The sequence below is a fragment of the Podarcis filfolensis genome (genome assembly GCF_964270895.1).
Source record: "Podarcis filfolensis genome assembly, chromosome: 10".
Taxonomy (NCBI): domain Eukaryota; kingdom Metazoa; phylum Chordata; class Lepidosauria; order Squamata; family Lacertidae; genus Podarcis; species Podarcis filfolensis.
The window spans coordinates 24,263,801-24,290,195 of NC_139612.1; the positions used below are offsets into that span (position 1 = coordinate 24,263,801).

Consider the following 26,395-nt stretch of genomic DNA (forward strand, 5'->3'; position numbering starts at 1 on the left):
CTGAAAACATACCGTACATTTTGCAGCATCATTGGACCCCATTCCCAACTCCTTACTCATATGATTTAATTTATTTTGTTACCAATATAACCTATCACACATTTTCATCTTTTTTTTTACATTTTCCTCTTTTTTGTTAAGTAACACCTTTTTTGTTTTAAAAGACTAAAATGACTGCTTGAGATTCATCACAACATTTCACAAAAATGCTTTTTTTCTGATTCCAAAGCTTTTCTGCTATCTGATAAGGAATGGTTTTCAAGAGAGAGAGAAAGATCAGAGATAGGATAAAAGGCATAGATAATGTTGCTACCTTGTCTTTTATAACTATCATGCATTGCAATGTGTTTTTATTCCAGAATTTTTACAAGACAGAATTGAATAAGGAGGAGATGTATATTCGATATATACATAAACTGTATGATCTGCACCTTAAAGCACAAAACTTCACAGGTAAACAATTCACCAAATAATCCTGGTAACAGTATATGTTTTGAGACACGGACGCAGATTAGTGGAATAAATAGGTGCAGGAATTCCTTCTATGTCTCAAGCTGGCATCTGTGTTTTTTTGGGAAAAGCTGGATATAGCAAGGCAGAGTCGTGGACGCCTGCATGGGAACTGATCTTATCTTCTCAGATATGCCTTCAAGTTGGTGGTATCCCCAAAGCTCTATAGATTTCAGTGCCTAATTTGGATGCAAAATATGGTTTGACTGCAGAGGTAATAGCAGGAGCAAGCCCCCAAAATATTATGCTTGAGGAAGAGCAACAAATCGTGCCTGCTCTTCCTGCATGCAAGTTGAGGTACTTTGTATACAAGGTCAGTTAACTTGGGGGGGGGGGAGACCACAAGCGCCTCCACCCTCCCTGGCAGTAAAAAAATACAATATTAAATAGCTCAACAATTCTCTGCCTTTTTATGATATCCAAAGCCAGCTGCCTAGGGTGGCCTCCTCAATGGATGGGCCTGCCTTGAGTAAGAACAACCTTTGGTTTGCTCAGGACCAAACGGGAGGGAACTCCTGGCACCTTTCAACTCTAGTGTGAAGCATTGAGAATCTTGCATCTGAACACCTAAGGCACCAACCTGTAACATAAGAAGCTACAAGGACCATTAAGGCCTGTGTAATAGGAGCCTCTCTGTAGGTGAGACGTAGTCACTTGTACCTGTACTGCAGCAGGTCCTCATTTGGAAAGTGAGTAACCTTTTCCTGGCAGACTTAGCTGCCAGGTCTTCCTTTGCTTTAAAAAAATGGAAATGGAGTAGAAATAATCCCACTTCAGGCTTTATCAGCATCCCTTGATATTGAGAACGTGCTCCCTGGAATCAAAGTGATTGACTTTTACCATTAAGCGTACCATCCCTGTACATTTCCAGGCACTATTCAGAGTGTTGGTGCTGACCTTTAAAGCCCTAAATGGCCTCGGTCCAGTATACCTGAAGGAGCGTCTCCACCCCCATCATCCAGTCCGGACACTGAGGTCCAACTCCAAGGGCCTTCTGGCAGTTCCCTCACTGCAAGAAGTGAGGTTACAGGGAACCAGACAGAGGGCCTTCTCGCTGGTGGCACCCGCCCTGTGGAACGCCCTCCCATCAGATGTCAAGGCAATAAGCAACTATTTTACTTTTTAAAGACATCTGAAGGCAGCCCTGTATCGGGAAGTTTAAAATGTTTGATGCTGTATTGTTTTTAATATTCGGTTGGAAGCTGCCCAGAGTGGCTGGGGAAACTCAGCCAGATGGGCTGGGTATAAATAGATATATAAATAATAATAATTATTATTATTATTATTATTATTATTATTATTATTATTTTATATCAAGATTATTAGCAATCTTTGTTGGAGAGAAATGATGTAATTGGAATCCATAGATGCTGCTAGTTTTGCATGATTGTATCTGTTTTTTCTCTCTCCCCTGGCCAGTGTGTTACGTGCCAATAATTCTTGGCAAAGCCCACTCCTTTTTAATGTCAAGTTTAAATCTTCCCTCGAACAGCTGGCAGCCAATGCTGCTCCTTGGTGACAATTGCAAATTGGGTTGCTAAGCATCGTGGATGTGTTTTCAAGAGACTATGTCTGCAGCTGATGGTTAAACAGCGGCAGGGCTTGATACATTTAACCTAGAGTGTGCTGGTGTGCTCCCTTCTGAGAACTGATATTTATCTATTTGCAGTCTTTATTTCTTATAAACTTTCTGACCTTCTACCAAGAGAACATTGCTTTTCACAGCGTGATTTCCTCCGGTTAGGTTTCCTTGGGATTTATTTTCCTGTATGGAGATTTGTATAACTGTCAGTTGTTTCTTTAGTATGAGTAATATTCAAAACAGAAATCTGGTGGGTTGAGAAATCTGCTGATCAGTGTATGGCCTGCAGTCCCCCTGAAGAGTCAGGTTGAGTATATACAAGTATATACTCCAGACTGTTGGGTATCAGGGGCAGTTGTGTTTTTTACTTTTTTTCCTATGGTGGCTTCTTATCTGTGGAACTCTATCTCCCTGGAAACCCGTGTAGCTACAGCATTACTGATTTGTTTAAAAACAAACTCCCATGACATTTTTATTTCAACCTGTGTTTTATAGGTAAATCTGCTATGGATTAATTGGTACTACTAATTTTTAAGTTGTAAAAATTTTTTTTTTCAAATTGAATGAGTTTATTTACTATTGTTATCATTCTGAATTTTTGAATATTGCCATCAAAGAGAAATGGTTCTCTGAAAGGCTCTTGCATAACTTGCTTGTTACAGCACACGAGAGGCTTGCAGATTTCTTTTTTCATTTTTAGTATGCATGCCAGAGACTGTATGGGAGATTGCTGTGGCATCTCTTCATTGCCCATGCATGTGTATGTCTCTGGTTAGATAGATGATAGATAGATAGATAGATAGATAGATAGATAGATAGATAGATAGATGATAGATAGATAGATATAGATAGATAGCCCTAAATACAAAACAGTTAATTAATTGATACCATTTAATTTATCAATATTATTCTCCGGAGGTTCCAAGATAGGGCAGTCTTGAATGATCAAGTATCTCCTCTGATAACAAGGCAGCACGGTTGTCAAGAAAACGACACCACGTGGGAAGTCCACATGCAACCACAGATAAGGGTACCTAGCTGTTGGAGGGCTCTCTGAGAAATGCAAACTGTTGGTAGCTCCTGGCTACCTGCCCAGACATTCCAGGTGTTTGGGCCTCTCATCAAGAAGAACCTACTGATTAACACGGACAATGTGTTAAAAGCTTGCAAGATCAACGTCTCTGCAAAGGGTAGCCCACAAGATCTGTCGGGATCTTCAAAGCCTTCAGTCAGAGGAATTTGGCACTCTCCAGGTGCCCGACTTTAATTCCTTGTTGACCTCCCCGTCAGCGACTCCCGGCAAGACAAGGCGAGGTCTCTATCGGCCGATCCTCCTCACGAACGTGAGAAGAACACAACCATCCCTCCTCCCTCACTCCCTGCCATCCCCAGGGAGGGGAGAGAGACAGACAGAAATGTCTTTACATGCCTTTATTTCTGTCTTTCCAGCAGTGCAGAAAAGAACATGTCTGCACTCCTCAGCAGCCACAGCAGAGAGGGAATAACTCCACCCATGTACTTCTGGTACAGGGTCATGTGACACTCTGAGCTAACATCCGGTGCTCAGTGCACATAATAGACTGTTCCTTGTTCCCACGGTACAGTCCCAAAACATCAACATCCTGTTTGGCTTTCCAGCCACCTGGAGCACTCAGCAGCATTGCTCCTTTTTCGTAACAAGATCTTCATGTGGGCAGAACAGCACCTGGTATCTTTGAAAGTGGCGCATAGAAAATGCAACTGTGGGCTTGTTCAGTCCAGCAATCAGTGAGCAAGATGGAGGGAAAGCTTTATCCCAATCTATAATAGTGAATCTGCAGCAGATTTGAGGACACCCACCCACACCTCGCCAGTTGATCTGTGTGCCTCAAAGGTGAATCAGGCACCTTGGTTCTGTTTATACTTCTGTTGTCCACCAGCCTTTGGCATGGATGCCCTAAGCAGGCTGACCCATGAAACTGTTATATATATTTCCTCCAGTGTGTCTGTTTTCCGGGCAAGAGCTGAAATGATCAGTTCTGCTTGCCTGTGCCATTTGTCATGAAAATATGCGCCCACTAAATTTTCTTCCTGTTTACTTCTAACACCCAACAGAGGCTGCATACACGCTCTTGCTGTATGACGAGCTGTTGGAATGGTCGGAACGGCCGCTGAGAGAGTTTCTGAACTATCCCATGCAGACCGAGTGGCAGCGCAAAGAATACCTTCATCTCACTATCATCCAGAACTTTGACAGGGGAAAAGTAAGTGGGTTTTTTGGTGGTGGTGTTTTCTGATTGTTTTCTTATTAAACCAAACTGATTCTTAATCATGGTTTGCAGTCAATATATTTTGAACTGCTGATTGATTAAATAACACTTTTCTGTACAAAGTGAGTTGTCCTTTAAAAAATACTTCTCATATAAAATCTGAGGTTGGACATTGCTATGCCTCTTAAATGCCTTTTCTGGAGTTATTTAAGCAGGGGCCAGTGGTTTCATCCTGCATTAAGGAGACTGCATTGAACAAGGAGTTGGGCTAGTTGACACCCACCATCCTTTACAGTGTTGCGATTCTACAAGAATTAATCAATTCTATAGAACATTTCAGTGCACACCTAGTTTTTAATCTCATTTAAAATATACAACCATATGCTTAAACCGACTGTTTTTTAAATATTTATATTTTATTGAAGTGATTTCAATTAAAAGAAATAATTTGATATAGGAAAAAAAGGAAAGGTGAGGGGGAGAAAACAATGACAAAGATACATATTTTTATTATTTTGTGTGTGTGTGTGTGTGTGTGTGTGTATGCAAAAATGCAATATATGATGTTCCCATACATTTTTATATAAATTGGTATAGTGTTATTATCCTAATACTCATGCAAATGTTAATAGCCTACTACATTTTGTATAAAGTCCATACAGTAGTATCTCAGTTTAAGAACGGCCCTGTTTATGAGCTATTCGGTTTATGAACTCCGCAAAACTGGAAGTTGTGTCCCGGTTTGTGAACTTTACCTCGGTCTAAGAACAGAATCCGAATGGTGGAAGGCCCCGGCGGCAGGAGGCCTCATTAGGGAAAGTGCGACTCAGTTTAAGAACAGTTTTGGTTTAAGAACGGACTTCCGGAATGGATTAAGTTCATAAACCGAGGTACCACTGTATATATTATCCTATTTATCCAAGCAGAGTCTGCGCCTGTAAGCAGTCCATTCATAGCTTGCTTAAACCGACTGTTTGCACATTAGCAAGCTTCTTGGCCAGTTTGCCTAGCTGAAAACTGGTACAGATTTAAACTTGGCATGGATAGATTTTTGAATATATATTTGATTTAATGACCATATTTTGATTGGATATTTAGTTTTTGTTGTGTTGTTTTCAAAGGAGAGCAATGCTGCATGTTTCAAATGGCCACGAAGCCTTGGGGAGTCTGTTTCTTGATGAGCACATCCCATGTGCTATCAATATGGCTGCTAGCCATGATGGCTGTGCTCTGCCTCAACTGTTGGAGGCAGTTATACTTCTGAATACCAGTTGCTGGAATCCACAGGAGGGGCGCGGGCTCTTGCGGTTGGTCCATTACCTTTCTCTGCTCGATCTGGCCACAGTGATCCATGCGATGGTCACCTCCAGGCTTGATTACTGTAATTCGCTCTACGCAGGGATGCCCTTGAAGCTGACTCAGAAACTCCAGTGAGTGCAGAATGCCATGGCGAGGCTCCTTACGGGGTCCTTGCCGTGGGACCACATTCATCCAGTGCTTTACCAGCTGCACTGGCTCTTGTTGGAGTACAGGGTCAGGTTTAAGGTGCTGGTTTTGACCTTTAAAGCCCTATGTGGCCTAGGACCCTCATACCTACGGGACTGCCTCTCCTGGTATGCCCCGCAGAGGACCTTAAGGTCCATAAATAACAACACTTTGGAAGTCCCGAGCCCCAAGGAGGTTAGATTGCCCTCAACCAGGGCCAGGGCCTTTTTAGCTCTGGCCCTGGCCTGGTGGAACGCTCTGTCTCAAGCGACTAGGGCCCTGTGGGATTTGACATCTTTCTACAGGGCCTGCAAGACGGAGCTGTTCTGCCTGGCCTTTGGGCTGGACTCATTCTAACCCTCCCCCCATTTATTTTTTTGATAGAACCCCTTATATGGGATTTTGTATATAAATTTTCCCTTGGCTCTTTTTGCTGGCCCATGTAGGACCAGCATGGATAGATGGCTCCGGTGAATATTTGACTACTAAAACGAGGCTGCATTTTAACCTGCATTTTAAACTGTATTCTAACTTATATTTTAATCAACTGTTTGTTGGGGGGTTTCTTGGGGTTTTTTATGTTTTTACTGTATTTGTATTCGGTGTTAGCCACCCTGAGCCTGGTCTTGGCTGGGGAGGGCGGGGTATAAATAAAAAAAATATTATTATATTATATATTATTGCACTTTCCCATAGGCATCTGACTGGCCATTGTGACAGCATGATGCTCAACTTGACTGGCCATGGTTTGTTTGGAGAGAAGCCTTGGTTCACACATTGCTCTGGCTTGTTTCCTTCCCGGCACAGCAGCCAGGAGTAGGATAGGACAAAAGCAGTTTTGTAAGTTAAACCATAGTTTATTTTAAGCTATGGTTTAATGTAGTGCGTGAACCAAGCCATTGGCTGAATAGTAATGTATGTACTCACAGTTCTCTCCCACAACTAGCACTGGCAGTAATTGCGGAACTCAAGTTTAACAGACCTAGATTTTAAGAACCCTAAAAGTTCTTATTTGAATAATAGTGCTGTGGAATTGAAACCGAAAAAGAACCTAACCCCCCCAAAAAAGTTCCTATTCTAGGAACAGTGCTATGGAATTTATTCTTGACTGCTGTTGTCATGTGACCAGATGCTTCTTTTGCCATGCATTTTGATGCATGGTAGACATACAGGGATGATTCAGGTTTATTTTGTACGACAAGTGCTCTCAGTACCTGTGAGTGCAGTTCACCTATCCCAAAAAGGAAGAAGCTGTATAATACCATATTGTCAGTTCTCATAAGCAGCTGTTTTCTGCCTGTTGGTTAATGTTCTCTGAAAGCGCTGGTTAATGCTAGATTGTACTGCCAACTGGGACACTTGAAACTCTGTTTGAAACAACTAAAAAGCGTTTAAGAGTCTTCTCTTTGCCGAACATTCCTTTTTTCTTGCTTGTCTACAGTGCTGGGAGAATGGCATTATCTTATGCAGGAAGATCGCTGAGCAGTATGAAAGCTATTACGACTACAGAAACCTCAGCAAGATGCGGGTAATGGAGATAGATATATTTGGCCATTAAGAATCAGTATAAAACTGGCTTTTGTTTAGTCAGCAAGGCAGCAATTTAATTTTTCCCATTGAAACTTTCATGCTGAAACTGTGATGCTCATGTTTTGTTTTGTTTTGTTTTTACTTAATCTTTTTTTTACAACAGATTCTTACAACCTAGCAATCCCTGTTCTAGGAAGGGCTATACATCGAAAGAGCAAATAAATGGAAAAGCTACGTTTGTTATTCTAACATACATGTTTGCTTGGGTCAGATTGTTGCAAAAAAGGAAAGCAGAGACCCTCACACTTCTATGTTATTTTAAAGCCATTTACAAATGGTTCAAATGCTCTGTTGTTTTTGTGAATGCTATGCAATTGCAGTGTAGTTCCTGTAGTATATTGAGAATGCAAACCTATATATACTTACCTGAGACCTTCTAAACTCAATGGGACTTATTTCGCCGTAGGCTTAGAATAGTACTACTAACCATTTATATACATTAATAAATTTCATCTGGGAAGCCAAACAATAGTCACTATACTAGTTGTGTATAAATAACATGTGGCAATGCATTTCTTTTCCCATTTCTACTGAGAGCCAGTGTGGTGTAGTGGTTAAGAGCGGTAGACTCGTAATCTGGGGAGCCAGGTTCACGTCTCCACTCCTCCACATGCAGCTGCTGGGTGACCTTGGGCCAGTCACACTTCTCTGAAGTCTCTCAGCCCCACTCACCTCACAGAGTGTTTGTTGTGGGGGAGGAAGGGAAAGGAGAATGTTAGCCGCTTTGAGACTCCTTCGGGTAGTGATAAAGCGGGATATCAAATCCAAACTACTACTACTACTACTACTACTACTACTACTTCTTCTTCTTCTTCTTCTTCTTCTTCTTCTTCTTCTTCTTCTTCTTCTTCTTCTTCTTCTAAAATCAACATTTTCATCAGCAGATTGATCAACAGACCTATTCCATATCACATAGGGTGGGGGAGTAAAAAAATGCTACTGGCCATGCCTAAACTCTTAAGTACTTAAAATTCGGGCAAGAGAACACACGAATTAGGCCAATTCAAGCCAAGAAACATTGTGCCAGGTTGAGGCAGGATTGTACTTTGCATTTGCCAAGCACCATTGACTTCAATACTAGTCTCTATTTCTACTCTAATTTATTTTTTAAACGGCAGTACAATGCTGCCTTCCACATTGATTGTTTAGACTGATGAATCTCTGAACACTAAACCACAATCGTTAAGTAACACTTTCGTTAATTCTACAAACACTGTGCTACCCCTCATGTTCAATTTGTCCTCCTGTCTATACAAATCCAGTTGTATATTGAGCAAATGCGGATAAGTTAAAAGATACATTCAAGTATCTTTATGTGGGCTGGGGAACTCTCGTTTACCTTGCTTGCATTTTAGCTATTGATATTGCTTATCTGATTTGTTTATTTTCAATCTGATCTGACTCAGGTGATGGAAGCTTCTTTGTATGATAAAATTATGGATCAACAACGTTTGGAGCCAGAGTTTTTCCGAGTTGGATTCTATGGGAAAAAGTTTCCCTTTTTCTTACGAGTGAGTATATAATGTATCTACTTACATTGCACTCTTTCATTCATGACTGAGCTAGCCCAAAATCTTTTGCCGCCTGAAGCAGAGCACTAAATAATGCTCTTTTCCCCAGCTATAAAGTCGCTCTCTCTCTCTCTCTCATACACACACACACACACACACACACACACACAGCTATAAGGCCATCGTGCTTCACCATGCAGACATAAATTCCTGATTTCATCAATACCACTAATTCCCACTGCTTAGCAGCTTGGGAAACTACCTTATAGAGAGTCAGACCATTGGTCCACCTACCTCAATATTGCCAATGGTGACTTGGCGGTAGCACTCTGAACGCTACTTAGAGATGCTGGGGACTGAATCTGGGACCTTTTGCATGCAAAACAGATGCTCTAGCACTGAGCTACAGCCCTTCCTCCAAACATATAGAAAACATGCTTACAGTAGCTCAGACTATCTAGGAGCTTGAAGGTGTGTGACAGGGTCAACTGCGATTCATGAAGCCTCCCCATTTTAAATGAATAGGAGAGGAACACTCCCCTGTGGTCATTCAGGTCATTGGCATGAACTTCAAGATCAAAGAAGTTCCAACAACCTTTTGTTTCACTGAGGCTATGCCTTCCCTCCGTTTTTTCCTCTTTGATTCTGATATATAGCTTTTATGAGGGGAAAGTGAGCATGCAATAATCTTCCCACCTACCTAGTTTATGTAGGCTGCTCTCTCAGTTCTCTCACCATATCACATATGAAAGTTGGGGGTCCCCACATTGCTGTGTGAGTTCAATGGAATATGCAGACAGACAGACAGACAGACAGACAGACAGACAGATACAGACACCCACACACACACTTACTAAAAGTAACATGACACATCATATTCTCTTAGGCGTTGTCTTAGAAGTCATTTGATTTTGTTGCAGTGTTTGCCTTCTGTAGTTCCATTAGTCAGTTCATAAACAACAACAGAAGTATTAAATAATTTGATTTACTTGAGATGGTAAGCCAGTTAGACGCTCAAATGTGACTAAAGAAGCATAATCCTGCATCCAGATTGCTAATGGGGCCCAGATGGTTGGAAATCATAACACTGGTTCTGGCATGACTGCACTGCCTTTCAGTACATTTCTGGGCACAATTGGAAGTGCTGGGTTTGTCCTTTGAAGCCTTCCACAGCTCAAGGCCTCATTACTTTCCAGAATGTCTCTTTCCAGATGAACCCTCCTTTACCCTCGGGTCATCATCAGAGGCCCTCCTCTCAGTGGCCCCTGCGGCAAAAGTACAGAGGGTGGTCATAGTGGTCCACCAGCTGTGAACTGCTCTCTCCAGGATAGCCTGTCTGGTGTAAGCATGGTCATCTTTTTGGTCCCGTGCCAAGACTTTGCTTTACTCCCAGGCATTTGATGGTTGATGCCTTTTCTCTTGCTGAAATTTCATTGTTATTCTTTAGCTGGTTGTCTTAATGGTGGAGCATAGTGTAAGTAGCCTAGAAACCGGAGATTTTAATGTTTGGATTTTCATGCACAATTAATAATTTTGTGTCTTATTGTACGTGTTTCCCTACGTTCCGTTTTATTGATGTAAGTTGCCTCGAGACCCTTGAGGTATATGAGGCAGTGGACTAATGAAAGAAGAAGAATAGTGATAAAGAGAACAATAGTAATAATCTTGCAGAGTGATTACGTCTGCAGCAATTTACAGGGCCCCTCAAACGCAAACGTTTAGATCAATGCCAATTTCTGAATCCTTTTGTAAACCATTCCAGGAATACAAGGTTTACTCGAGGTGTGGTATTTTTATCTCCTTCAAGGAATCTTTTCGGCTCCCATAGCAACGTGAAGTGGTTCGATTGTAAATAATAAGAATTCTACGCGGTTCATGCTCCTATAGTTGTCAAGTTGGTAATTGTTTGTGTCTGGTGGTTTTCAAGATAATTGTATCATCAAATCCTAGAGAACCACCATAAAGATGTATGGGGAAAAACCCAGTGAGTGAATTGCTTTGCTACAAGAAAAAAAATATATAAAAGGAAGTGCCAAAGGCGTATATTATTTACAACACACTGAACGTAGGGAAATTATGTCATATATGGAATTAGTGAGGTTCTTGTGCAAGTGGAGCATTACTGATCTGAGATACAGGGAACTGGAGTGGAAAGATATCTTTTAGTATCAGTAGCACAACTATTGAGCCATTCATGAGCCTTCCAGATCCTAGCGCCAGCAGTGGCTGCTGATCTGGCACAATGGCTAGAAAGGCATTAGAAAAGGCTGTCGCCAGCAAGTGGCAACTGAAGGAAAAGACTCTTAACAGCAGAGTCATGGGTCCATGGTAGAAGCAAGGGGATTGCTGCATTTAGCACTGCAGATGCACAGCCACTGACTACCTAGGAAAACCCATTGTGGACTTAGCGCCATCTCCTGCCTTTGGTGCCTCCACTGCTGCCCCATATGTTTTGCCTTCAAAGACATGGGGAGCTTCCCCCCCTAACTTCAGATCACTGCTCAGTAGTGGTGACCTCTTCCTATCCTTAAAACCCAGTGCACTGTCTTACTGTCAAGGAGATGAGTAACTATATAACCTTTAGAAGACATCTGAAGGCAGCCCGCTATAGGGAAGCTTTTTAATGTTTCGTGTCTTATTTTGTTTTTATATATGTCGGAAGCTGCCCAGAGTAGCTGGTGCAACCCAGTCAGATGGGTGGAGTAAAAATAATTGTTGCTGTTGCTATTGTTGTTTACTTTGTGCAGTTTTTGCACTTTGAGTAAAGGCCCTGATAAAGAAAAATAAGATACATTTCCCATAAGGGATATACAACTGGTCTGGCTTGCCTTTATAGTTTAGAAACATGAACAGCAGTCTACAGTGAAAACGAGATAAAATATCCACAGTGCTCTAAGAGGTTATTTTTAGTCTTGAAAACTAACCCAGATGCATTCCTATCTTCTTACGGCTCTTTCTCGAGGGGTTTGCAATACCTACAAAACAGAGTTTCTTTGTTTTGCTTCATTTCGATGGTAAAGAGATGGGAAACAATTGAAAAGAGGGAAAGCGAGTTAGGCTTGGGAGGAGTTCGAAAATCAAGGCACTCTTGAGAAATAAGCTGCAAATGCACTGAGATCATTCCAAGAACAAGAGTCCTCTGAGGCATATATGGAGCTGCCGTATACCGAATCAGCCCATTGGTCAGAATTGACTATACTGAGCTGCAGCAGCTGTCCAGGATTTCAGACATGGAACATTCCCTGCCCTACCTGGAGTTGTGGGGGTTGAACCCTGGGACGTTCTGCATGCAGAACAGATGCTTTGCCAGTGAGCTACATTCCTTCCCCAGTTCTACAGCACCGCTGGATATTTTCATCTTTATAGTTTGTTGCGGGTTTTTATGCTTTCTTTTGCAAATTATGTGTTTGGAAATAAGATCACTCTCTTCCTAAAACCATCTGTATTTTTAAGAACTGTTCTCTTATGCAACGATCACGAAGAATATCACATGGTGCAAAAGGTGTGATTACATGCAATAACTAAAACTACACACAGTCTGACAAAAAGGGGATGGAATAAGGGGAATTACAAAGCTTCTTGACTATGACAGTGAAAATGCTTTCAGTGTTTTTCATTTCTAATTTGGAGTGGGGGTGGGGTGGGGAGGAAACACCTTTGTGAATTATCTTACTGGCTAATGGTAGCCTCCTTTTTGTTGTTGCTGTTTTCACGTAACTCACTTTGCTTTTATTCCTCCCAGAACAAAGAATTTGTTTGCCGAGGGCATGATTATGAGCGTTTGGAGGCTTTTCAACAGCGGATGCTGAACGAGTTTCCACATGCCATTGCTATGCAACATGCCAATCAACCCGATGAAACCATCTTTCAAGCAGAAGCACAGTGTATCCACTCGGTTGACAGTACAGTTTGCCTGCCTTAATGCACACAGTTTCACCTGTAGCATGGTTGAAATGAATGAAATTCCTCCAAAAGCCCACTTTAGCAGTGCCGGTGCAAAGGATGGCTTTTTCTGACAGAAGTATGGAAATAATGAAATCACATATACTAGCAGTTAGATCACCTGTTCATTATTAGCATGCATGCTCCCCCTACCCCTTGGTGTAATCAAAGGAAAACCACTGTTAGCATTGGTGAAGGTGAAATGAACATTTTTTCTATTAGTTATGATGACCATGTTGCCAAGACAGAGCAAGACAGAGAAACAAGAGAGGGGTATTTAGGAGGGCAAAACTAAAGGGGCAGCCCTCCCATAGCCTGATGGGACCAAACATGCTCAGTGGCTGCATAATTATATTTTGGGGAAGGGGAATGGAATAGCATATCCTGAAAGAAGTTGTGTCTGGTTGACTCAGACGCTGGAGAGAAGCACTCCACATGGCACCATTTTGTTGTCCCAGTTGTGCTATTATATTTAAAAATCCATGGTGCCGCTGTTTGTGGACCCTATCTAAGCTTTTGCACACTAGAATACTCACAGCTATGAATATCTGTTATTTCATTATGTTGCTTGTGCACTAGACTGCGAAGAATTGTGGGATTCCTATAATTCTTTATTAACAGGAAGTCACACTTGATTCCACTGATATCATTACCCATTTCATGAATCTGGGTGGGGTTTTAAACAAAAACCATGGGAACTATATTTCCTGTGCTACCTGGTGACCACAAAACACAAGGACTCATTGCAAACGTTTCCATTGTGAGCATTCTCCACTGTCATTAGGTAAATTTTGGAATGGAAAGTGGGTGAGGGCTTGTGGTGGAAGCTTCTGATATCATAATAAGGGCTCAACGTTTATATTTTGTTTTCAAATGGCAAATACGTATCGTTTGTACGAACCTTCGTTTGTACTATAGAGTCCTTCCTTCTAGTGAAGAGGGTCATCTGTTTAGCTTTGCTGGTTGGAAAGTTAGCTTTGACCTTAACACGTTACACATAGACCTGCAAATTTATGCCGTGACACCAATTCCAGAAAGCCAGGAAGTGCTGCAAAGAGAAGGCATTCCAGATAACATCAAAAGTTTTTATAAAGTGAATCACATCTGGAGATTCCGATATGATAGGCCATTCCACAAAGGGACCAAAGACAAGGACAATGAATTCAAGGTATGATGTTTCCTCAGTTCTGGTTGATTTTAATTGGTTGGGCATGCTCAGGTTGTTTTTAATTCCTACCGCCTTTCTGGAATGAAGCGTTGGCCCCAATTCTCATGGGCATTTCATGCTCTGCCCACGTACTTCCAGAGTACATACCACAGATATGAGGCTAAACAAATATCAGAAAGATTGGTTAGTACTGTGCAGCAATTGTCACCAGATAATTAATCCTGCTGTTCTGGAAGGCAGTGAGGCCTGGAGATTTATGTCTAATTGACATAGCTGCAAAAGAGAGAATAACCTATTTAGAAACTCTGGAAAAGTTTCAAAATATTTGGCAGGGATTCCTTGAGCTATTTCAAGTTTATCAAAACCGTTAGTTTATTGGAAAATGTACAACAATTGATTTCATCTTTGTATTGCTGGGGTTTCATTTGTTTTATTTCCTCCTTCTGCTTTTTCTTTTTTTTTCTTTTCATTTTGGTCTGTGGATTTCTGGTTGTTATTATTATCCAATTTTCCCTGAAATTTGATGTTCCATTGGCAGGGGTGGGTTGGCTATTAGGAGAAAAGCAGTGGTGGAGGGATGAGTATGACTCGTAGGTTGATTGTGGATGAAAGAAAAAATTATAGTTGTGGGCTTTTCTGAAATTAATGTTTATGGACATCTTGCATGTGGCTTTTAAAAACCCCAACAGTTGCCTTTTGAAATGCCCCCTATGTGTGTGTGTATGTGTTCAAATTCAAAGCCTCCTTGGTATACAGAACTTTTTCCCCCCTGCATTGTATCCGGTGTGAGATTTTTCACTCATAAATATAAACTTCCCATTATATTTTTTGGTTTGCATCAATTACTGATGAGAATCCAAGGATAACTTTCTATAAACTGCTTTGAGGGTTCTTTTTTGTTTACTGTTTACAGTCAAACAATATATAAAATTTTATGAAATAAATGCAGACCAGATAACATTGGCTGAATATTTTCTCTTCCTACATACTTCTGGGGGAAAAAAACCTATTATCAATTTATTTATCAATTATCAATTACCTATTATCAATTACCTCTGTTCTTGCAATGCCTATTATCAATGACCTATTATCAATGACCTATTATTATTATTAAAATTACCTATTATCAATTTATTCTGGGGGAAAAAACCTATTATCAATTTGTTTTTGCATTTATATTCTAACTTTTCTCCAAGGAGCTTGAGGTGGTGTATATGGCTGCCCACTTCAGCTCCATTTCGATCCTGTGAGGAAGGTTGGTGACCGGCCTAAGATCACCCAGTCAGCTTCATGGCCATATGAGGATTTTGACTCCTGACCAATTTCCAGGGCTGAGTGGGGATTTAACCCCTGTTTTCCCAGGCTCTAGTTCAATACTCTTCACGTCCTCCTCCTCTTAGTATAAGAAGCAAGAGCCTTGTTTTATACCCCTTTCCTATACCATGTCTCAGCAAAGCTCCTGTTGCAATATTTGCCTAGATAAACTTGAAAAGAGCCGTGCACATCTTCCGATTGTCTGATGGTTGGACCTAAATTGTAGAGGACTTTAGGGTGTTAGTTTCTCTACGTATGTCGGTTGACCTGTGGATGGGAAACTAATATGCCGTGAAGTGGCAACAAATTCAGTAAAAGGAGACCCACCCCTGAATGGGATTAGTGCTGCTAATGGAAGCAGTCTGATTAAGAAGAGAAAAACCCAATCCCCTGGCTAGCGGTGACAGAGTTTAATGGAGTCACTGATGTAAAGTAAAGGTAAAGGGACCCCTGACCATTAGGTCCAGTTGTGACTGACTCTGGGGTTGCAGCGCTCATCTCGCCTAAGGGAGCCAGCGTACATCTTCCAGGTCATGTGGCCAGCATGACCAAGCTGCTTCTGGCGAACCAGAGCAGCGCATGGAAACGCCGTTTACCTTCCCGCCGGAGCGGTACCTATTTATCTACTTGCACTTTGACGTGCTTTCAAACTGCTAGGTTGGCAGGAGCTGGGACTGAGCAATGGGAGCTCACCCCATTGTGGGGATTCAAGCCGCCAACCTTCTGATCAGCAGGCTCTGTGGTTTAACCCATAGCGCCACCCGCGTCCTTTTCTATTCATGCTGCACAGGTAGAAAGGAAGGGCCAAGGGGGAAATGCTATGTCATCTTCCAGACTGGGTGCAATAGAGAGGTCTGAATCAGGCCCACTGCCATCATGTGCTGTGGTAGCAGATCTACTTCAGGATCCAGCATATCCTGTGCTGGCCCAGCCCTGTACTTCCCCAACCCATTTTTTGGGGTGGGGTGGAGGGTTCTGCTGGCTGTTTCTGGCAGGGGAACCACCCGTGGTCTCTTCTGCCCACCACTTGGGCTGATGCTTTGGAGTGCCCCTCGTTGGCGGAGCTCCTCTGCTGGCAGCAGAGACCAGCAGATTTAGGTCCAGGCTGGGTAGCGTAGCACCTGTCCTCCACCCACACCCACTCCAGAATAGGGGGTAAGGAATTTGGGCTGCTGTGTAATTGACGTTCCTTTGTTTCAGAGTTTGTGGGTGGAGAGAACCACACTGATCTTGGTGCAGAGCTTGCCTGGGATTTCACGTTGGTTTGAAGTGGAGAAACGCGAAGTAGTGAGTATGGATTGAATTTACCCTCGTCATTTTGGGTCCTGACCATAGTGATAGATGTATCAGTCTGTAGCCCCTCCATGCGAATTTTGTACGTGTTAATTCTGTCCGGTTTCTATATTCATCTGTGATTTATTTATTATTTAAAAAACAAGTTACTTTCATCGGTATTGATGATCTCCTTCTACCGGGCCACAATAGAAAGCGTCCTTTCATACTGTATAACAGTGTGGTATGCTGGTTTGACAGCCACGGACAGGAAGTCTTTACAGAGGGTGGTGAACACAGCACATGACATCATGGGCTGTCCTCTGAGTTTGCTAGATGGCAGCGCGGGAGACTGTTCCCTCAGGAGAGCGAGGAAAATTCTTAGGGATGACTCACACCCTGGCCAGCACTTCTTTAATCTCCTACCTTCAGGCAGGAGATACAGAAGTATAGTCAGCCGCACCAACAGGTTAAAGAACAGTTTTTATCCGTGGCTGTTAGGCTGCTGAATGGGAAAAAATAGTGGTGTAATTGACTTCTGACAAGCACACAGAGCGGAAACAAGACTGAATGTATTGGGGGGGGGGGGCTCGTTTAATTTCACTGCACACAGGTGGTGTAGTGACAATAAAGGTTTATTTTTTATTATTATTATTATTATTATTATTATTATTATTATTATTATTATTATTATTCCTCACAGGATAAGTGTTTAGATGCGTATTTTATATCAGTGCAAATGTGTTTTATCTCAAAGAAAATATGCTTTAGGCACATTTGTGAGCAAAGAACTATGTGACAACAATTCAAAGAGGAAAATCTGAAGAACAATTACCGTATTTTTCCGTGTATAAGACGCACCCATGTATATGACACCCCCTGTATTTGGGAACTCAAATTTAAGAAAAGGGGGGGGAGGGAGGCCTCAGAGTTGTTGAGATTTTTGGGGGGATTGCACAGGGTTGTTGAGCTTTTTTGGATTCCCCCCCAAAAATCGCTCTCCTGCATGCGGTGCTAAATTCGCTTCTCTGACCCCTTGCCACCAGAAGCTGCAAATTGCCCACCCAATTGCCACAACATCAGCCAATCAACACCAGCCTTTGATGCAGGATCCAATACCACACCCAATAGTCGCTGACTGCCATGGTAGCAACCAATTAAATGTCTACCCTATGCACTATCCATGTATAAGACAACCCCCACTTTTTAGCATAATTTTAAAAGAAAAAAACCAAGTCTTACAAACAGAAAAGTACTTTCCAGTCTGTGTATTAGTCCACTTCGTGCAAATTAGATTGGTTTATTTGCTGGCCAAATAAAATTATCCCTCCTGTCTAGTTGACCATCCCCCTCTGGCACTGTTGTAAATTAAATTAGTTAGCTAATAACAAATAGCAAATGAAATGGTATGGTATGGTATGGTATTTGGGGGTGGGGAGTGAACGAACTCAGTGCAGAAATTATTTCTTTTCTTCCATTTATATTCCACTCCTCTTCACCCATCAAACCCGAAATGACATAAATGTGGTCCCCAGAAGGTCTCCCATGTAGGCACTGATCAGATCTGCTTAATTTAAGCAAAATGGTGGTCATATCTGCCTTGGGTACACAATGCTCTGGGACCATATCCTGGGAACTGCTGAAACTGGATAGAAGCTCATCCCATGAAAGAGACAGAGAGAGGGAGAAATAAAGAAATTGTTATATAATTATTTCTGAATGTGAATAAACATTAACCAAGTGCATTTAACAGAAATGTAAATATAGAAATCTTATAGCTATAGTCATTGCGTATAAAGATTTAGTTCTAAACCACTACAACAAATACATGGCATGTATAGTTATGATATCTCTTCCATGCTGCTTTTAGCTGAGGTGCAGGGCTAAATAAATAGCACTATATAGTAGCTTTAACACCTCTTGTAAGTTTGGTCACAGATTTCACCCGACACTCTACATATCCTCAAGCTTTCCAGAACATCACTTGGAAGTGGGGTGGTGCTTAATTTCTCTTCAGTCAGAATAGCACATCGGAGATGAGGTTGTCAAAGCTGTCGGCAGTTGCAAAGGAGCTGCTAAGTCTGTGTCAAATAAGCAGATGCATTGCTGTTGATGGTTTTCAGGTGGAAATGAGCCCCTTGGAGAATGCTATTGAAGTGCTGGAAAATAAAAACCAACAGCTGAGGACACTGATCAGTCAGTGTCAGACTCGACAGATGCAGAACATCAACCCCCTCACAATGTGTTTGAATGGGGTCATTGATGCAGCGGTGAACGGTGGAGTCACCAGGTACCAAGAGGTACGTCCTTCTTACCTAAAGTGCTGGGGGTTAAGGTGTATTCTTATTTAAAACCCCTCTGCTCCACCTTACTTAGCTATATAATAATATTTAACTTAATCCTATCTGTCACACTAATTGGGACTGTTTAGAAATCTGATTGACTAATTAGGCTGAGATAGCATTTATCACCTTTTTATCCAGCCCTTCTTCCCAGATACAATCCCAGTACTTGGGGACTATATCTAGATCAGGGGTCAGCAACTTTTTCAGCTGTGGGCCGGTCCACCGTCCCTAAGACCATGTGGTGAGCCAGACTATATTTTTTTGGGGGGGGAATTGAATGAATTCCTATGCCCCACAAATAACCCAGAGATGCATTTTATATTTTTGGGGGAAAAATATGAATGAATTCCTATGCCCCACAAATAACCCAGAGATGCATTTTAAATAAAAGGACACATTCTACTCTAGCCAGTGTGGTGTAGTGGTTAAGAGCGGTGGACTCATAATCTGGGGAACCGGGTTCGCGTCTCTGCTCCTCCACATGCAGCTGCTGGGTGACCTTGGGCTAGTCACACTTCTTTGAAGTCTCTCAGTCCCACTCACCTCACAGAGTGTTTGTTGTGGGGGAGGAAGGGAAAGGAGAATGTTAGCCGCTTTGAGACTCCTTCGGGTAGTGATAAAGCAGGATATCAAATCCAAACACTTCTTCTTCTACTACTCATGTAAAAACATGCTGATTTCCAGACCGTCCGTGGGCCGGATTGAAAAGGTGATTGGGCCGTATCCGGCCCACGGGCCTTAGGTTGCCTACCCCTGATCTAGATAAACAGTCATACTCAGAGAAGTCTTATTGAAATAAATAGATACATCAAGACCATTAAATTCAATGTGCCTGCTCTAAGAAAAACTCAGTTGGATGCAACCCATATGACAGTCACCAGCAATTTATTAAAACCACAAAACCTTGTGCCATAATAAATGTGTTCAACTCTAAAGTGCTGCAGGACCCTACCTTGGTTTTGCAGACATGCTGATTAACACGGAATGGAAATTGACACATTTTATTAAGGCAATGTTCATCAGAGAACCTTGGTTTAAGGTGACAGGCAGCTGCTTATGCACCGTTAGATGTAGAAGTGAGTGAGTCACAGCACGGTAACAATAATACCTTGCAAACATGTATTACTGTTGAAATGAACTGACCGTGAACCTGCATTGCTCTTTTGAGCTGAAATGCAGTTTAAGGAGATGGCAGGCTGCCGTCAGGAGGACTGGGTTTGGATGGAAACTCTTGTAAACACGATGTACTTTGAACTAACATGTAGACCCTGTGCTACAATTATATTCTGCTCAGGCATTCTTTGTGAAGGAATATATCTTGAACCACCCAGAGGATGGAGAGAAGATCGCATGCTTGAGGGAACTTATGCTTGAGCAGGTAAAGGGAAACCCAAGCAAGCCATGTGCTGTCTGTTGAAATTGACATGAACCCAGGAAAAAGCACAACAAGGCAACATTCTGCTTTTCAGAGGGCTCTGGGATTTGTAGAACTGATGTTCAGATGGCAATGCTAAGGGCGAGTGAGCAAGCTAAGTGTTGTTAACATCATCCCTCTGATCTTTTAAAACTGCTATTTCTCTTGTTTTCGGCAGAGCAGCCTAAACTGAAGAGTGGGTGACAGGCAGAACTTTGCCACGTGACTGTCTGCATATATTTTAATAATATGCTGCTTGAAATGTACTGTAGGAAGGATTCCATCTGGCTTAAAACAGGGAATGAAGGGGATCAGAAACAAGGGTGGTTTTTTTTAAATCTTAAGATTACTTTGCGGTATTAATTCTGAGTCTCCTTAAAACTGGAGATGAATTATGCAGTCTAGCAGCTATGTCTTTTGCAGTTCACTGCCCTTTAAATGTCCATATTTCCAGCGGGATTTAATTTCTTGGAATAGCTTTTGAAATGTATGCCGTATGCTTACAGCTGGCTGCAGCAGCCCACAAGGATTGCTCTTGGTGTAGTGGCAAAGATCTATGTATGCAGAACTATGTTATTCCGTATCCAACAGCGTGCTGGTTTGGGCATAAGCCATAGTTTATTGTGATGTGAGCAAGTCACAGTGACTTCCTCCAGCGTAGTCATGAAAAGGAAACAGGAGTTTTTGCTTCTCTTTTTGATTAACTACAGTTTGGGATTTTATCTGAATCCAGCAGTGAGTTATGAAGCTGGCTTGTTTCAACAAACCATAGTTAAAATTAGTCATAGTTTATATGGTGGTTAATAAAACTATGCTTCATTTAAAAAATGGAAGCAAAATCTTCCTGTTTCTTCATAGCTATAAGGATGGAGAAATGAGGAGGGAGAGCTCACTGTGGTTCACCCAAGTCACCATAAATAATGGTCACCTTACATAATATCATGGCATCTGAACTTCCTCAGCTTCATAGTTGCCTGAATGATAGTTAATTTTTGACAGTAGCAATTTTGGAGTTTGGAGGGGGGAAAGTATTTGATCCCCTGCTAAATTTGCCCGTTTGCCCTCTGACAAAGAAATGACCAGTCCATGATTTTAATGGTAGGTTTATTGTAGCTGCGAGAGACAGAATAACAACACGAAAACCCCCAGAAACCCAGAAGACAAAAGTCAGCGATTGATGTGCATTATAATGAGTGAAATAAGTATTTGATCCCTTTGCAAAAGATGACTTAGTACTTGGTGGCAAAACCCTTGTTGGCAATTACAGATGAAAGACGTTTCTTGTAGGTGGCCACCAGGTTTGCACACATCTCAGGAGGTATTTTGTCCCACTCCTCTTTGCAGATCCTCTCCAAGTCAGTAAGATTTCGAGGTTGATGTGTAGCTACTCGAACCTTCAGCTCCCTCCACAGATTTTCAATGGGATTAAGGTCTGGAGACTGGCTAGGCCACTCCAGGACCTTAATGTGCTGCTTCTTGAGCCACTCCTTTGTTGCCTTGGCTGTGTGTTTTGGGTCATTGTCATGCTGGAATACTCATCCTCGACCCATTTTCAATGCCCTGGCTGAGGGAAGGAGGTGCTCACCCAAGATTTGATGATACTGTACATGATTAGAAATTGCTGTCATAGCAAAGATACATATGAAGACAAATACTAATAATCATTCTCCCTTTGTTGTGTGAAGGCCCAGATTCTGGAATTTGGCTTAGCTGTGCATGAGAAGTTTGTCCCTCAAGATATGAGACCTTTACATAAAAAACTAGTGGATCAGTTCTTTGTGATGAAATCAAGTTTGGGAATACAGGTATGTGCAATTCATGATGAAAGGCCCTTAGGTTGTACATAGTATATTTATTAAGCAACAGACAGTGACATCTTCTGGTTGTAGGCCTATATTGCATCACTGTAATTTATACCTTCCTGTTTCAAAGAAAAATGCATACTGTGGAGGGGGGGCATTAAAAAAGAAAAATCTAATTTCCTTAGTTTATAGTTTATATATTCTTTTTTTTACAAGATACTTGCCATATATAAAAGTTGTCTTCAAAACAGCAAAGTATGCCCTTAAAAAAATTATCCTGGTCCCTAATATTTTAAATTTAAATGTATACTTAGGAATTTGCTGCATGCATCCAGGCCAGTCCAATTCACTTTCCGAACGGAAGCCCCCGCATCTCTAGAAATTCAATCCCAGTTTCTATGAGTCCAGATGGTGTCAGAGTGATTCCCAGACGCAGGTAAGTGGAAAAAGTGGAGTTCCGTGTTTCCAATATTTGTACATGTTTATACAAGTGGACAAATGCTCACCAAAGTTGGAGAATCTTGAAATAGAAAAAAAATAATAATAACACCAGCTGCCAAGGGAGGTTATAGTGATTCCTTCATTTAAAGGTATTCATAAAAATAAAGTTGGGCAGGCATTTGTAATGGAGGGCAGAAAGCTTGAAGTAAGGGAGAAACTGTTTTAGGGCACAAATCCCATTGTTGTTGTTGTTTAGTCATTTAGTCGTGTCTGACTCTTCGTGACCCCATGGACCAGAGCACACCAGGCACTCCTGTCTTCCACTGCCTCCCGCAGTTTGGTCAAACTCACGTTAGTAGCTTCGAGAACACTGTCCAACCATCTCGTCCTCTGCTGTCCCCTTCTCCTTGTGCACTCAATCTTTCCTAACATCAGGGTCTTTTCAAGGGAGTCTTCTCTTCTCACGAGGTGGCCAAAGTATTGGAGCCTCAGCTTCAGGATCTGTCCTTCCAGTGAGCACTCAGGGCTGATTTCCTTCAGAATGGATAGGTTTGATCTTCTTGCAGTCCATGGGACTCTCAAGAGTCTCCTCCAACACCATAATTCAAAAGCATCAATTCTTCAGCGATCAGCCTTCTTTATGGTCCAGCTTTCACTTCCATACATCACTACTGGGAAAACCATAGCTTTTACTATACGGACCTTTGTTGGCAAGGTGACGTCTCTGCTTTTTAAGATGCTGTCTAGGTTTGTCATTGCTTTTCTCCCAAGAAGAAGACTAATCTCATTAGTCTTATAGTTTTGCAACAATCTAGGGCAGGGTTTCCAGCTGTTTTGGGACTATAACCCTCATTATCCCTAGCTGGCAGGACCAGTGGTCAGGGGTGATGGCAGCTGAAGTCTAAAAACAGCTGGAGACCCAAGTTTGGGAAACCCTGCTCTACGATACGGATGGGGACCCTGAAGGCCTCCCAGGTCCTCTTGGAATCCACCAGGCCCAGGCAGGATTGCCAGTGGCTAGGGATTATGGGAACTGTAGTCCAACAACACCTGGAGGCCTGCAGGTTCCCTCCTTTCTCTACTGTAGGATGAGCTGCTATTATTGACCCACAACATTCTCATGGTCAGTTGTGGTTTTTTTGTGTTTTTAAAAAACCATCCTAAAGAATATGTGGATCCGCATTAAAGTCCAATACCAACATGCGGAAAAGCAGTCTTGAGTGCTGACACATTGGCTGAGTACACACCGTACGTTTAAAGCACATGGCTTCCCTCAAAGTATCATGCGAGTTGCAGTTCATCCCTCACAGAGCTGCAATTCCTAGCACCTTTAACAAACTACAGTTTCCAGGATATATTTTTTTTGGGGGGGGAGGTCGTGTGGCTTAGTTGTATGATATGTGTGTGTGTGTGTGTGTGTGTGTGTGTGTGTGCACGCTATATGACAAACTGATAAAGGATCAGAGTGGATGAAAACTTGTTTTCTTCTTTGTAACAGCCCCTTAAGTTACCCAGCTGTCAACAGATACTCCTCCTCATCATTGTCCTCTCAAGCCTCTGCAGAGGTCAGCAATATAACTGGACAGTCTGAAAGCTCCGATGAAGTTTTCAACATGCAGGTACAAAATGTTCCCTTCGTCTACAACTGGATCAGTTTATATCTTTCTGAGGACTTTTCTAGTTTTGGGAGGTTGGGGGTACTATTTTGAAGGGGTACGGAGGGAAACAGCAGATGCTGAGGATGCTACAAGATTTATTTCATTATTTTTATTTGCGCTTCTAGCACATCCAATTTAATCAGCTCAGGATTAGAAATAAAGCTTGAAACTATCAATCCCCGTTGCAATATAAATATTGATTTATTGATTTAAAATACCCTTTTTATTTTATAATCCTGACAAACAAAGACTAATCATTCAGTAAGTGCTGGGGGGAAAGCTCTAGCTCTGCCTTTGGCAAATCTCCAGAGAAAAGCTGTTCTTCACTTAATGGTGAAGCCCACAAGGTTCAGTCTCGAACTGCCCTTTGTCATGCAGACTCCATATTCAAGAAGAGGATCTTAAATATATTAGCATCAAGGTTTGGTCTTACTGTATTCTCTTCATTGTGGGATGCGGGTGGCGCTGTGGGTTAAATCACAGAGCCTAGGGCTTGCCGATCAGAAGGTTGCGGTTCGAATCCCCGCAACAGGGTGAGCTCCCATTACTCAGTCCCTGATCCTGCCAACCTAACAGTTCGAAAGCACGTCAAAGTGCAAGTAGATAAATTGGTACTACTCCAGCGGGAAGGTAAACGGCTTAAGAAGCGGCTTAGTCATGCTGGCCACATGACCCGGAAGCTGTACGCTGGCTCCCTTGGCCAATAAAGCGAGATGAGCGCCGCAACCCCAGAGTCGGTCACGACTGGACCTAATGGTCAGGGGTCCCTTTACCTTTACTCTCTTCATTGGGAGTGGGGTGATAAGCCATGTTAATCCATGACAACAAACTGCAGAGCCATTTAAAATATTGTCACACATAGTTCCGGGTCTCTTTGGAGATTATTTGCCCTCATATTCCACTTTTAAGAGAAGATATTCTTATAGGTTTCCTATCAGATTTCTGTGATTATTCTGAGGCAATACCTGGACAGAGTCCTGGAGCTGACAAAGGAGTGTTGATAGCTCAGGATATTCTAGTGATGTATTTCAGCAGGATCTATTTTTTTAGCCATTAGTTCTTGATACAGATAAATGTATTAAGATAAATGCAAAGCTGGCACAGACACAATCCATTACATCAACACCCCTTCCCAAAACACGGAGACTGGAGAACCTTGGTTAACAATTCCTTCAAAATAGATCAGTCACAAAACAGGTCGTATCCCTCTCTCCACCCTGCCGTTTTTCTTGCACAGTAAATATGGGGAGAGACGTTTCAGTTTTTAGAGGAACGTTGTTCATCTTTTTAAAAAATAAATAAATAAATCTGACTCTCCAAAGTACTTCAAAGATCCCCACTTTGGTTCAGGGATCTCTCTCTCACTTGGGCAATCCTCAAATCTTTCTGAAGTAACCCCACTTCAGTTCATGATTCAGAGTCCATCCACAACTTTTGCACACCCCTAGTTTATGGATCCTGTAACCTAGCAACGTTTTGGTGTGCCAGCTGCTTTTTCTGGATACCTGATGTGGAAGTAGTGAACTTTCGGGTGTTTGAGTGTTGAAGCTGTGCATCACTTGTACTCAACCTGTGTACAGTATTTGGTAAATAAATTCAAATATTTAACTAGGCCACGAGTCTCCATTGAACTTCCAAAGGAAACTAAAGCCAGGTAAGGGCTTCACCCCTTGGAGAAGTGGAATGGGCATAAGAAAACAAAGGGATCATAGAGTTGGAAAGGATCCCAAGGGTCATCAGTTTAGCAACCAGAAATAATTTTCTATGGATAACATTCAAAAACACATTTTTTCATTTTTAGTATTTTATTATGGACCAATTTGCTAGTTTTATTTAGGGTGGCAAGTGCAAGATGAGAATATTTTTTCTGTAAATAAAATATTCTTTAAAGGTTGAGTACATTTGTTAATGTTTCTGATTGTTTGCTGCCTTTTCATGTTCCTTCCTATCACACAAAAAAGGCTCACTGTTAATCCTGACACACAAAGTTACTAGTTTTACTGTATGGTTTGTAAAGGCAATAAACGGTGCAAAAAGATGAGGTTATGGTTTTGGGGTGAGAAGTGAATTTCAGCTGCAACCAAGTACATTTGGGTACATCCCTTTGAAACC

The 26,395-nt window shown here is 41.9% G+C and overlaps 2 protein-coding genes across 9 annotated transcripts in view; both read left to right on the forward strand.

The window, feature by feature from the left end:
• Window positions 1-26,395, forward strand: part of LOC310743932 (uncharacterized protein) — a 419,281-nt gene that overhangs the window by 338,105 nt on the left and 54,781 nt on the right. The gene's annotated exons all lie outside the window — the stretch shown is intronic.
• The window catches only part of DOCK4 (dedicator of cytokinesis 4), a 250,389-nt gene that overhangs the window by 212,931 nt on the left and 11,063 nt on the right, over window positions 1-26,395 (forward strand). For all 8 annotated transcript variants that reach the window (XM_083574292.1, XM_083574293.1, XM_083574286.1 and 5 more), the window contains 12 exons: window positions 360-453; window positions 4,187-4,335; window positions 7,268-7,354; window positions 8,823-8,927; window positions 12,670-12,811; window positions 13,871-14,037; window positions 16,552-16,638; window positions 18,747-18,923; window positions 20,263-20,346; window positions 22,068-22,187; window positions 22,499-22,620; window positions 24,124-24,244. In XM_083574292.1, the coding sequence (XP_083430418.1) occupies window positions 360-453; window positions 4,187-4,335; window positions 7,268-7,354; window positions 8,823-8,927; window positions 12,670-12,811; window positions 13,871-14,037; window positions 16,552-16,638; window positions 18,747-18,923; window positions 20,263-20,346; window positions 22,068-22,187; window positions 22,499-22,620; window positions 24,124-24,244 (1,455 nt within the window). The remainder of the gene's footprint in view (window positions 1-359; window positions 454-4,186; window positions 4,336-7,267; window positions 7,355-8,822; window positions 8,928-12,669; window positions 12,812-13,870; window positions 14,038-16,551; window positions 16,639-18,746; window positions 18,924-20,262; window positions 20,347-22,067; window positions 22,188-22,498; window positions 22,621-24,123; window positions 24,245-26,395) is intronic.